Raw genomic sequence first — 14585 nt, forward strand, 5'->3', positions numbered from 1 at the left:
AAAATAGTAGTAAGCTATATCAAACATGGAGAACAAAAAGAGAACCATCCGATTATGCGTTTTGGCCCTTAGTCGTATTAAGGGTTGTTGGGCATGCAGCACTTATATACAAACAGGTATAATTCATCACACTTGAAATCAGATCAGATTTTTAACCCTTAAACAGACATATGCAAAAAATGATTCTGCTACAAAAAATAAGGTATTTAAAAGCAAGTATATAAATATGTACATGTATGTGCAAATGAACAAATAGAGGAAAAGGAAAAAAAACAGAAACTAAGTCAATGATGCAAAATTAGATCCTGTCTACAGTTTAGATCAGATGCAACTTACCCGTTCAAGTATATGGCTGCGTGGAAAACATTGGACTGCACTCAGATGACATTTGCGTGCAGTCTGATTTCCACAGACTCACACAATGGAGAAGATAGAGAAACTTTGTTATCGATCCTCAGAGTGCCCTGTTTATCTTATCCAAGAGAATCAGATCACACTATGCTAACATTCCTATCAAACTCTGATCAGAGTTTGAGCTGAGTGTCATTTGTATAATCCACCCTATTGTCTCGCATGAGTGAATCTACTATAGCCCAACTAATTTTCTTTTTCCACTGCTACCAGAGTTACATAAAAAAAATCTATCTATCTGTGCTATCTGTTATGACCTACAATTATTGCTGATTTTATGTCATAGTTTATGTACCTTTTAGAAAAGCAAAAAAAAAAAGTTTGGCATAAAAATCCAACTGCTCAATCATTATTTCTTGACTTTTGCCCTGGGGGAGTAGTCTTTAGACCCTCATATATATTAGGTGTTGGCTGGTCCTACAAAAGATGACACATTTAGTCAATATACCTTTGGTGTGTATGGCCAACTTTTTAAAATCTTTTTTTTCTTATTTTTTTTCATATCTATTACCATTGTGGAGTGCAGCATGTTTAACAACTAATGACCACAAAACAGCTGTTTCTTTAATAATCTATTTGTTACAGATTGTTGCTTATTTACACAAAACAAAAAAAGTACAAAATGAATCTTATTTTAAAGGCTCAGAATTCCATTTACGGTAGTTGCTTATATACATGTTGCTAAGAATTATTGTCCTTAGCTACAGTTGCAGTCTAAAGTAAGGCTATAGCTGTCATTTTTGCCACATCAGTTGTACTACAAAAAGCTTCTATGTAGCACAAGCTTACATTTTTTTGTGTTTCAATTTCTTTGTCATAAAACTTTGTAGCTCACTTTAAATAATTTTATCTTCCAGGTGCAGCTCAAGGAGCCTACAGAGCTAGAACACAACAAAATGACACAACTGGTGGTAGAAGAAATGGTAATCCACAAGTTCAGGCATCAGGCCATGGAAGCCAACAACAGCGCTATGGTACACCGGGGAGGTTATCGAATCGCCACAAAAGTCCTCTGAGATATGGTAGCCAAAACTTGGCTGGATCTTTGATTAAAGGTACCTTGTGTGCACATGCAGAAACTTTTTGACTACCTGTTTAAAATAAAACAATTTTGAAAAGGGCTCTGTAATTTAACAGGCTGCCTAGAGAATCTGAGAAGGTAGGGAAATTTGATGATCTTATAAGCCCAAATGAGAAGCTAGACTCTTTATCAATACTTTACCACAAATTGAAAAATCATCCAGGGCTTAAAATAGCCTCAACTAGCTTTGCCAAATAAAGTTTAGATATCAAAGATGAAGAAATGACCCAGAGAATCTTGCATATTAAGTGAACACTGAAGGGAGATGCATTATAGATCATGCATAGGGCAACTTATGCTTTTGATCTATGCTATACAAGCCCCCACCCCACTACCAAAGGGAATGTCCCAAATTTCATCAGGCAAAGCGGTCTTATTAAAGATGTATGGCGGGTGGAACAGCACATCACACAGGATCTTACTTTCATTATAGCCATAGAGACTCATCCAAGTCAAGGGGAAACAATGTGGTCAATAAGGGATCCATTTAGCTTTACTGGTAGTTCTGAAATGTATTTTAATATGCTGGCTAGAAAAAACAAACCCAGAGCTGTAGGAAAGTTTTCACACACACTTCTACTTCCATAGTGTTGCCAGTTCTGGCATCCACATACATGGGTAAAAATAATTCACTCTCACTATAGCTTTAAACAGGCTCTATGTGAGACATAATGACATAGTCTGCTCTCCTCACTGTAAAGTGATTACCTGTGCTGGAGCACAGCAGACCTGAGTGTGATTAACAGCTCTCATTCTTCAGCAGTCAGTGTGATGGGAGAGGCACTAAAGTAGAGTTGGCAGCATTATACAACCCCTGGCAAAAATTATGGAATCACCGGGCTCAGAGGATGTTCATTCAGTTGTTTAATGTTGTTGAAAAAAAGCAGATCACAGACATGGCACAAAACTAAAGTCATTTCAAATGGCAACTTTAGGGCTTTAAGAAACACTAAAAGAAATCAAGATAAAAAATGTGGTATTCAGTGAGGGTAATTTTTTTCAGACCAAGCAGAGGGAAAAAATTATGGAATCACTCATTTCTGAGGGAAAAATTATGGAATCATGGAAAGCAAACACACAAAAGAACACTCCAATACATCACTAGTATTTTGCTGCACCACCTCTGGCATTAATAACAGCTTGCAGTCTCTGAGGCATGGACTTATGAGTGACAAACAGTACTCTTCACCAATCTGGCTCCAACTTTCTCTGATTGCTGTTTCCAGATCAGCTTTGCAGGTTGGAGCCTTGTCATGGACCATTTTCTTCAACTTCCACCAAAGATTTTCAATTGGATTGAGATCCGGACTATTTGCAGGCCATGACATTGACCTTATGTGTCTTCTTTCAAGGAATGTTTTCACAGTTTTTGCTCAATGGCAGGATGCATTATCATCTTGAAAAATTATGTCATCGTCCCCAAACATCCTTTCAATTGATGGGATAAGAAAACTGTCCAAAATATCAATGTAAACTTTGGAATTTATTGAAGATGTAAATGACAGTCATCTCCCCAGTTCCTTTACCTGACATGCAGCCCCATATCATCAATGACTGTGGAAATTTGCATGTTCTCTTCATGCAGTCATCTTTATAAATCTCAATGGAACAGCACCAAACAAAAGTTCCAGCATCATCACCTTGCCCAATGCAGATTCGCGATTCATCACTGAATATGACTTTCATCCGGTCATCCACAGTCCACGATTGATTTTCCTTAGCCCATTGTAACCTTGTTTTTTTCTGTTTCTGTGTTAATGATGGCTTATGTTTAGCTTTTCTGTGTGTAAATCCCATTTCCTTTATGCGGTTTCTTACAGTTCGGTCACAGACATTGACTCCATTTTCCTCCTATTTTTTCCTCATTTGTTTTGTTGTGCATTTCCTGTTTTGGAGAAATATTGCTTTAAGTTTCCGGTCTTGACGCTTTGATGTCTTCCTTGGTCTACCAGTATGTTTGCCTTTAACAGCCTTCCCATATTGTTTGTATTTGGTCCAGATTTTAGACACAGCTGACTGTGAACAACCAACATATTTTGCAACATTGCGTGATGATTTACCTTCTTTTAAGAGTTTGATAATCCTCTCCTTTGTTTCAATTGACATCTCTTGTGTTGGAGCCATGATTCAAGTCAGTCCACTTGGTGAAACAGCTCTCCAAGGTGTGATCACTCCTTTTTAGATGCAGACTAACGAGCAGATCTAATTTGATGCAGGTGTTAGTTTTGGAAATGAAAATTTACAGGGTGATTCCATAATTTTTTCCTCAAAATTGAGTGATTCCATAATTTTTTCCCTCTGCTTGGTCTGAAAAAAATTACCCTTACTGAGTACCACATTTTTAATCTTGATTTCTTTTAGTGTTTCTTAAAGCCCTAAAGTTGCCATTTGAAATGGCTTTAGTTTTGTGCCATGCCTGTGATCTGCTTTTTTTCAACAACATTAAACAACTGAATGAACATCCTCCGAGCCCGGTGATTTCATAATTTTTGCCAGGGGTTGTATTTGCTTTGGAAATGGTAGTGTGTATTTGATCAAGCCAATATGGCTCATTTGAATTTGAGTGGAAAGGTACTAGAAGTGTTTGCAATGAGACTCAACTTTGCATCACTCCCCCTCTCCCACACTGGTTACTGGAGATGAGAGCTGTAAGCTGTCAGTTAATCAGGTCTACTGTGCTACAGCACATGTCTTTGCTGAGGAGGGCAGACTGGTTGACAATACATAGACACCAAAAAATATAGCAAAGAATTGGGTGGTCAAAAATATAATTGCAAATACTTTATTTAGATACATTTAAAAAAAAACATAAACATCGTAAAAGAAAACATCACAGATGGAAAAATGGGTGGGTGAACCTGGACATTGAAGTATGAAGGTAATATCTATATATATTCTCACATCACAAAAGGTGGGTATATCAATTTATACAGACATCAACAATAATCCAGGGGTGCTTGTACACAGTAATCTGTCTTTATGCATAGTAACATGTACAAACATCCCATAACTAACGCATCTAGATGACAGGTAAGAAAAATCACAAACCACTATGTCAAAGATATATTCATATAGCACAGCAAGGTGTGCAGAGGTAACTAGGCTCAATTAAATATACAGGGAGAGAATGAGGCAATTTAAGCCCCTAAATTAAAAAAGTTTTATTCTGCATTATTAATATTATTATTATTATTATTATTACATTGTGTGTCTTATTCAACATTTGGTGATAGGTCCTCTTTAAAAAAATAAATTAATTTCCATCCATACCACCATGTACCAACTATTGTACATATATGAGTGCACTATTAGAATAATAGTATGGGACACATATTTCTCAGTGTTACTATATATAGTATTGATAAGCTACATAATACTGTCAGCCCAATGGCAAACATTTTTTAAACAAATTGCATACTTTGGCATTCAGTAGGAATTTAAAACACTGCCCACATTTGTATCAGATAGATTATTTAACATTTAATAATGTAGGAAATTTGCTCATATGGCATTTGTTTCTAACACAGAACTGTAATATAATGTAGTGTGTCACAAAATCAGAAGCAGCAGACCAAGCAGAGTAAAGCAAAGTGATTAGAACATAACATTTTGTTTGCATTACCAGTTTAGATTTTCTTCCTGGAGCTTCTCTGTCCTCAAGAACTGGCTTTATATTTCACTTACGATTTGATAATCCATAACATTTCTTAAGGGAATTTTACTGTAATTTTAAACAGTTCATCGTTTATTGAATTCTGGGAATATATGTAAAACAGCAAAGCAAGATGTGGCTAGGAAAGGAGATGTGTGTAACAGTTGTCATTTGCTTGCTTATTCTTCTAAATACCACAAGTTTGCAATGTCTTTACTTGTTATTAAACTAGCAAAGACTAATGCTGTTGTTTCCATTTCCTTTTCATTTAGATGACCCATTTAGGTTATTAGGTGCAGTTAGAGACGTTTCTGATATTTCTAGCATAGAAAGTAAAGCGTATAGAAATCGGAAAGGAAGACCACAGTCTGAGAGCAGAGGTGGAACAGGGACAAGACAGAAGGTGCATCATGCCGCAGGTGTGTAACAGTTGTCATTTGCTTGCTTATTCTTCTAAATACCACAAGTTTGCAATGACTTTACTTGTTATTAAACTGGCAAAGACTAATGTTGTTGTTTCCATTACCTTTTCATTTAGATAACCCATTTAAGTCATTAGGTGCAGTTGGAGACGTTTCTGATATTTCTAGCATAGAAAGTAAAGCGTATAGAAATCGAAAAGGAAGACCACAGTCTGAGAGCAGAGGTGGAACAGGGACAAGACAGAAGATACACCATACCGCAGGTGCCCAGCACAGCACAATGTCTTCTGGTGAGCAACCAAATGATCCAAAACAATTTCTTAAGGCTAATTTGTTTGTAACTTGCAGTTCTCTGCTCCTCTATTCTTCTCTTCGCAGATGCCACCTCCACTTCATGATTGAGAGTGGAGAGCAGAGGTGAGATTATGCAGCAGAGCCTCTGTCTCCATAGACAATTATGAAGGGATCTGGTAAATTTGTCTAGGACCATTCTTTTTGTAATCGGTATGGTGAGGTTTCCTCCAGCTGCTTCCATTTTTTCACAAGGTGAATGTGGTCATCCATCTTTGACCGCGGTGGCAGGTTTTCTGCATAAGTCCAATTGTGTACACAATCCATATGTACATGCATGTTCACACCAAGTTAGGCAAAGATCACACCTTTAAGTCTATGGTGATTGTTTTACATCTTGCTCATCCAAATCATGGTATGCCTTTTGTGGCTCCAAGTTGAAAGGTGCCACCACATCTACCTTGGGTCAGCTGATAGCTCCTCACATTTTGCTATTCTCTTGAAGACCATGAGATTCACATACTCCTCATCTGTGGGCATCAAGTTCTGGAGAGAAGTTTGTATTACAGCTCAGACTATTATTAGCACTCATGTTTTTCTTGTGCCATTTCTCAGACAGGACAAACACTTCCTGCTGTTGTATTATCATTTTCTGCTGACGTTTGCAGCTGCTGCAGATGTTATAGCAGCTGCTGTTGATGCTTCTGTTGCAGCTGCAGAAATTGTTGAATTATGGCTTGCCCAAACTATTTCATATACCGTATTTTTCAGACTATAAGATCCGCCGGACCATAAGACGCACCCCAAATTTTGGGGTGGAATATAGAAAAAAAATATTTTTAGAAGATGGGTGTCTCTCTTATAGTCTTAATAGGTACAGTATCTTACCTGGGGGGCGGTGGAGCGCGGGTCACAGGAGGCAGGGTCCTTCAGGAATCCGGTGCTCCAGCAGCTGGAAGTTGCAGTGGAGCAGGATTGCAGGGCCCTCCGTTCCCTTCCTCAGGAACCTGGCAGCTGCAGCAGAAGAGGTGGCTGGGGTCCGGTGCCTGGCTGGGGGGCGATACCTGGCTGGAGGCCTTGCTGAGGCCCGGTGCATGGCTGAGGGCTGGTGTTTGGCGATTGGGGCCTGCCTGAGGGCCGGAACCGTGGTCTGGCTGCATGCCACCGAGGCGTCCCTAGGGACTGGGACTGGATGCTGGCAGTGTCTGGCTGTGGGCCGGCGCAATGAGTGGCGCAGGTTTCCGGTGTGCGAGGCCATCTTCCTGAAGCTGTGCTCTACAGGAAAATGGCCGCCCGAGCTACAAGTCAGCGTATGCTCTGGCTTGGGCGGCCATTTTCCTGTGGATCACAGCTTCAGGAAGATGGCCGCCCACACCGGAAACCTGCGCCGCTCACCGCCCTGGCCCGCAGCCAGACACTGCCCACATCCAGTCCAACCTGCGCCGGCCACCAGTCAGATACCCGCAGCATCTCACCTCCTCCTCTTTTGCTGCCGCCGCCACCACCACTGCAGGGTTCTTGAAGGAGGGAGGCCCCGCGATCCGGCTCCACCACCATCTCAGGTACGCAACGTTCAGCTCAAAAGATGCACCCCCCATTTTCCTCCCAAATTTGGAAGGAAAAAAGTGCGTTTTAAGGTCCGAAAAATACGGTACTCTTCCATTTCATCTTCCTTTTCTCAAAAATCCCTTTAAATGTTTGTCTGTTTATTTGTGTATGTCTCTTTAAGACTATGTTATAACTTAACCACTTTTCAAACTCCACATATCCAAGAATAACTCTGTAGTGGTAGAAAAAGTGGGCTTATTACAATCTGAAACCGTGATATAGAAGTTATTTTCAAAACAGGTCTTCTCCTGTTATTGTTATAGTACAAAACAAATGCAAAGCCTTTTTAGGCTATGTTCTCATGTAGCATTTTTTTTGCTGTTTTTTTATGCAGATTAAAAGCTGCAAAAGCTATGAGATTTTATCACCCATAAAAAAGCAATAACAAAGTAAAAAAAAAATGCAACAAATGTTTTAGTAGCATTTTTCATGGTGTTTTTTAAATATTTGTGGTCAATAAAACTAACTTTATTAAACATGTACTATAGACAAAGCACACATGTAATCTACACCCAAACAATGTTGCAAAAGATGTGACGAAAGAGCAGCAAAAACACCAACACGCGGGCATTTTGTACACAGCTTTGTTACTGCCAAAACAAACGTTTGACTGCAGAAGAAAAGCAGCGTAAATGCTGCATGTGAACAACATGGGTAGTAACTAACAGCTTATATAAGGACACACTGCAGTATCAGACTAGGATACTTAAAAACTATCATTTTTTGGGGAGCTGATGCCTTCCTTGCTGTTTTTGTTTCGACAGCCACAAGCAGAAGTTTTTACACACCTCTTGGTGCAAAAAAACTATCCCTCTTTGGGGAATATCAAGTGCTTTTTTTTGCTAAGTGAGGAATCGATAGCTTATCACAAGCCATCTAAAAATTATCCTTCTATTTAGGAAGCATAAACAGGTGTACTGGTCTGAAAGTGAAGAATTAATGGCTTTTTAACTACTGTAGTTGTTAAAAAAGTATCCCTTTTTGAGATCCACAATAGATTTGCTATTATAATAATGATCAAACAATTATGAAGGCTTTATATTGAGTTATCCAAAAATTAACTCTTCCTTTTAAATAGCAGGGACAGCCTAGCTGTTTTCAAAGTTAATAACAAATTGTAAATTAGCTTTTCAAAAATTAGCCCAATTTTGGGAGCGGTTTCATGCTTGTATACCCTCAAGTGAGTCTGTTTCCCAGCAGAAGTACAGTCTGGCTCTATAAAACTCAGTGTGGCTGTGCAGTGGCAGTTGCAGCGATAGAAGCCGCATGGTAGAGAAACAGGACGGTGCAGGCAAGGAGAACGGAATCCCCAGAAGCAAAATTGCTGTAGATTACATAATGGACAGGGAGTAGATGCCCGACAGAGCGTGGGCCATCAGCACTGGCGGCAGCAAAATTGTGTAATGGACAGGCAGATGATAATATACTGATAATATAATTGGTCTCAACCACAGATGAATGAAAGTCGGTGCTGATCTATACCTCTTTCATTTTGACAAATGTAAAGTTTTCCATGCTGTGGAAAAAAAGTCGCAAAAAAGTTTGTTCAGTCGGATGTGAGAAAGTCACCGGCCACTCTAAGGCTATGTGCCCACGTAGCAGAATTGATGCAGTGTTTTTGCCTCTCTGGCAGAAAAAACGCATGCACATTTACATGCGTTTTTTCTGCCAGAGAGAAGCGTTTTTACATGCGTTTTCTCAAGCACTTTTCCAAGCGAGTTTGAGCATCACTTGGAAAAGTGCTTGACAAGTTGATCACACAATATAAATCCATGCAACCGGCATGGATTTATAATGTGTGAACAACTTAGATGCTTTAAATGCAGCTTCTATAGTAAAAAACAAAAAAAGAATTAAAACGTTAAAAATAAAAGAAACCTGTATATTCACCTCTCCGCGCGGCCCCCGGTCTGCTCTGTGGTCTCTTAAGTGTCCCGCAGTGTACTGTCAGGACCTGCGGTGACGTCAGTCAGCTGATGGTCACGCGACCATCACCTGACTGCCGACGTCAGCGGTCGCGTGACCATCAGGTGACTAAATGACGTCACCGCAGGTCCTGACAGTACACTGCAGGACGCTGAAGAGAGAAGACGCGGCCGGGAGCAGACCGAAGGAGACCGGGGGCCGCCACAGGTTTTGTTTATTTTTAGCTTTTTTATTTCTTTTTTTCACCGCGTGGTAGCCGGGATGAAGAGGAGTTGTAGTCTCCACTTCATCCCAGGTACCACACACACCGCGATTACGCTGCAGCGTAATCGCTGTAGAATTGGTCATGCTGCGTTTTGCAAACCAATGCGAATTCGGTGTGCAAATTAGCGCATCATGTACACAGCACATCCGAATTCACATTGCTTTGCATGGCAGACTGTTTTACAAGCGTTTTCACGGCCGTAAATACGCCGCAAAAACGCTACAAAAACGCTACGTGGGCACATAGCCTAAATCCCCTGTTTAGCAGCATACTGGAGACTGGACGTTCATAGCAAACTGGCCACTTCTTTCCAATCTGCTGAGCAAGAAGTCTATGGCATCAGGGCTCAAGATATCTGCTGGAGAAAATACACAGTGCAAGTACAACTGAATCTGGTTGTTCAGACGGAAGCTTCCATGAACTGGGAACACATCTTATTCTGATAATATGTCAATTCGCCAGCCCCAAAAATTCATTAACAATTACAACAAAAAGAAAATTGCATTTTCAGGATTCCAAGAATTTTTGTTAGATAAGTTACAACAATTTTGACTTTTGTACCCTGCCTTGTGCAGTGGCCCAGTTCTGTGCAGAATGCTATCAGGGAAAGTCACATCAGATGCCGGCACAATAAAATTTAATTTCACCAAATATTAGAAAGAAGATGAGTCATGAGACTGTGACTGTCACTGGCAGAATACTGGAGGGGAGATACGTGTCTCTGAGACTTTTTGCTAAAGTGATGTAAAACATGGAGATTTCTCCTGCTCATTAGGTGCAGAGAGGGTTAATAGCCAGAGTTACAAGGGCATGCTTTACAAGTGGATAGCTAAGTGCTGGAGAGGAAACTATCCACCCTATCTCCACTCAATGGCCTGGTTTAGAGGCTATAAAAAGCCAGCCTTTTGACTCAGGTGGTGTTCAGTATCTGGCGTGGCCTCAAGAGAGAGGAGTGTGTGTTTGTCCCTGCTAACCCTGAACTGTGTGTTTTATTTTTGCTAACCCGGAGTGGCCGGACCCCGGCCGGTGCAAGGACTTTGCTGGACTCTTTTCTTATTTTGTTTGCCGTTAGGCCGGATGGGCTGTGTTTCTTTTCATGAACTTTACATTGGTTTATGCTGCTTAAATAAACTAACTGAAAGTTTAAAGAGACAGTGTTCCGTTTATACCTCAATGCATAGCCGAGTGAGCTGATCTACCACAAGACGTATTGAAACACCAAAGACTATAAATTTTGTTTTGGAAAAATTTAGCTTTTTGTGTCAAAACCTAGCATAGAAGGCGTTTTTTAAATAAATAACAGCTGCTAGATACAGTATCTTCCATTGGGGCTGAGTGCATGCTATTCTTTTGCAAAAGGCAGTATAATCTAGGTGGTTTGGCATTGATTGTGGTGAACTTAGTCATGTGGAAGTTCAGTTTCCACACAAACAAATTGCTGGATGCATGTTCCTTGAGCACACAAAAGGCTAACTGATGACACAGGAGAGTAGAGAAGGCAGTAGACTAGGATTATGGAGCTAATGACAAGGCACAACTTGCAGGTGTGAACTGTGTTACCAGAAAGACGATCATGAGGAGTGATGTAGTGCCAGGATATACATGGCAATAGATTGGCAATAGATCGGTCCTCTGGCAATATTGAAATGAATTCCCTTTCTTGCCATGCCCACACATAGGAATCTCCATCAGCATGACCAGAACCAGGGTTTTCAGGTACCTGTTGAGCCTCTTGTAACAATAGTCATGGCATCACTTGCTCCAGACCTTACAGTAGAACAATCAGATCTTCCCTCAGAAGATCTTTTAGTTGGACATCAAGTCTGATCTATCGTGTTAGCTTCACCACCCTCCAAATCTGATTACCTCTCTGGCAACCCAATTTGGTTCCAGTTCATCAGCAACATTATCCATGACTCTGTTCACAGTTGCCTCTATTTGGAAAATAGCCTTAGCTCCTTGCCCACCCACCTGATTTCCAACAAGAAATTTGCCCAGACTTAGAGTGCTCCTACCACTGCCAGTGCCCCTACCATCATGGCTTGCAGAGCCTGCAACACATATTTAAACATTAGGATTGTGTACTCCATCTCCTCCCTCTCCATTTCAAAGGCTTACTACTCATCTCATGCAATAAAATAACTGAAATAAGATTTCTTTTTAATTATCTTTTTTACTCCCTTTTGTGCTGTGGATTAGGGGACCAAGGGGCAGAATAAAAACTATTGTCATTGACGGAATTTAAATTTTGCTATATACAATATATGTTATAGTGGTGGAGGAGGTGGACTGAGCAGAACAATGATTCTAGCTGATGGTTTCACTGTCAGAGGCTACGTCATTCTGCTGTGACTCAGATGAGTGATATAACATGTATTCCATTATGTCCTCCACTTAATCACCACTGATACCCTTGTCAGAGGTAAAGGAGACAAAGTTTTAACTGCGTTTGGTACTACAGTTGGAACGGTTGCTGCCAGCAGTGCCAATGGTGCTGTTAGAACTCTCCTGTTAGGTTTTTTCTAGTTTGCTGGTCACATGACCATTTTTGCCTATTTAATCCGGCTCCGCCCTCCTGGCCTTGCTGGACTTCATTGTATTTTCTACTCTTGAGCTAGCTTGGTACTCTTTTACCTTTCTCTGTTAGTTTTGCTAGGCCTTCTGACCTCTATGTTCTATGTTGTGTGTTTGTCTTTACTGCTACAATTTCTGCTAGGAGGTGTCCAACTTTATCCCAGTCCCTAGTTCTTGTAGGGATCCCTCCCTTGCATCTATAGGTCTTCGTACAGACTAGCTGAGGACTTTAGCGGGTCTGATCGCAGGATCAGGTTCCCCGTTACATCTTAGGGATCTAGTTTAGTTCTATTGTAGGGACAGATCTCCTGTCTTTCCTTAGTGCTTGTAGCAGATCATAACAGTAAGTCCAGCCCAAAGAATTTCTCTTAGGAAAGACCTCCAGTTTCCATCATGGTCTCGGTTCAAGATTTGGCTCAACGCTTGCAGGGACTCTCTCTGGAGGTGGCCGAGCTCCAACAACACGTGAGTAGCTGTTCTGGAGCACATTTTGTGGAGCCAAAGGTACGTCTGCCTGATCTATTTTTTGGTGAACAACAAGATTTTTTTTCTTTTAAGAATGCTTGTTTATTGTATTTTCGTTTAAGACCCGGATCCTCTGGTGATGAATCACAGCGCATAGGGTTCATAATGTCACTTTTGTGCAAGGATCCTCAGTGATGGGCTTTTTCTCTCCAACCTAGTGATCCGTGCTTTAGATCAGTGGATAGTTTTTTTTCTGCTTTGGGTTTGTTGTACGATGATCCTGATCGTGTGTCTCATCTGCTGAGTCTGAATTGAGACGTTTGAGGCAGGGATCAGGTAATGTGGAAAAATATTGTTCTCACTTCCGTCGGTGGTCTGCCCAGGTGGGGTGGAACGATTCAGCTTTGAAAAGTTTGTTTCTTGCGGGGCTAGGTGAAAGGGTTAAAGATTTGCTGATTGCTTATCCCACACCTGGAAACTTGCAGGAGGCTATTCTATTAGCTATACGGGTGGACAGGAGACTGCGTGCAAGGGTTAATGAGAGCAAATCCTCTGCTATGTCAGCTCCGAGTCTTGAGAGGGTCTGTGCTGACAAAGGAGAGCCGATGGAGATTGGGGCGATGACACCCCGCTCTCAGGAAAAAGACCGCAGTCTTTCTGAAAGTTTGTGCTTCTATTGCTTAAATTCTGGTCATTTTATTAAGAACTGTGTGCTTCGTATGAACAAAGAAAAAAAAATGGTCAGTTATGCACGTATAGCCTGTTTAAATACTAAGGGAGTATTCCTGTCTGCTACTACCGCTGCTCAGGAAGAATTAATTGAATTTCGGGTATTTGTGGATTGTGGTTCTACTCTGAATGTGATTGATGGGGGATTCTTGGAAAAACTTACATTAAAACCCAAACCTTTGTCATCCCCTATTTCTGTGGTTTCTGTTGATGGCTCTCCCTTGAAGAGTGTTACTCACAAGGTCTGTGAGTTTCCCCTCACTATTAATGGTGTTCATCAAGAGAATTTGGATTTGGTAGTATTGAATAATTTGCCTTCTCCAGTAATATTGGGGTTGCCCTGGTTAAAATTGCATAATCCTGTACTGGATTGGTCTACCAATGAAATTAAGTCCTGGAGCCCTAAATGTTATGACAAGTGTTGTAACGGACGTTTTGCTGCGGTGGAAAAAGGGGAATTACCTGTACCTATTCGGGATTTTTGGAGAGTTTTTTCTGAAGAGGAGTCACATATTTTGCCTCCCCATAGAGACTATGATTGTACCATTGAATTTGTCCCTGGAGCGACTCTTCCTAAAAGTCGTTTATTTAATCTTACTATTCCTGAGAGAAAGGCTTTGGAGGAATACATACAGACAAGCTTGGCCGCCGGTCACATTAGGCCTTCCAAGTCTCCTGTGGCTGTTGGATTTTTTTTTGTTAAAAAAAAAGATGGCGGTTTACGTCCTTGTCTGGACTTTCGTGAGATTAATAAAATTACTGTACGCAATCCTTACCCACTGCCATTGATTCCTGATTTGTTTAACCAGTTAGTGGGGGCCAAGTGGTTCTCTAAAATTGATCTCCGGGGGGCATACAATTTGTTGCGCATGAAAGAGGGTGATGAATGGAAGACTGCTTTTAACACTCCTGTGGGTCATTTTGAGAATCTGGTTATGCCTTTTGGTCTCACCAATGCTCCAGCATTTTTTCAGAATCTTATTAACCCCTTAACAACATCTGATGTACTAATACGCGTCTGTGCCCTGGGACTTAAGAGCCAGACCCGTATTAGTACGTCATCGCGATCGCGCGCGCACACAGGCTGTGCGGGCGCGATCGCCGCCGGGTGTCAGCTGATTGTCACAGCTGACACCCGGTACTATGTGCAGGGAGCGGTCC

General features: G+C 41.0%; 1 protein-coding gene across 3 annotated transcripts in view; it reads left to right on the forward strand.

Annotated features, from left to right (window-relative positions):
• Nucleotides 1-14585, forward strand: part of LOC141265441 (NFX1-type zinc finger-containing protein 1-like) — a 325904-nt gene that overhangs the window by 82479 nt on the left and 228840 nt on the right. For all 3 annotated transcript variants that reach the window (XM_073678552.1, XM_073678553.1, XM_073678551.1), the window contains 3 exons: nucleotides 1269-1466; nucleotides 5417-5563; nucleotides 5683-5856. In XM_073678552.1, the coding sequence (XP_073534653.1) occupies nucleotides 1269-1466; nucleotides 5417-5563; nucleotides 5683-5856 (519 nt within the window). The remainder of the gene's footprint in view (nucleotides 1-1268; nucleotides 1467-5416; nucleotides 5564-5682; nucleotides 5857-14585) is intronic.

The sequence above is a fragment of the Phyllobates terribilis genome, unplaced genomic scaffold, assembly GCF_046119375.1.
Source record: "Phyllobates terribilis strain yellow unplaced genomic scaffold, ASM4611937v1 Scaffold_4__5_contigs__length_816908805, whole genome shotgun sequence".
Lineage (NCBI taxonomy): Eukaryota > Metazoa > Chordata > Amphibia > Anura > Dendrobatidae > Phyllobates > Phyllobates terribilis.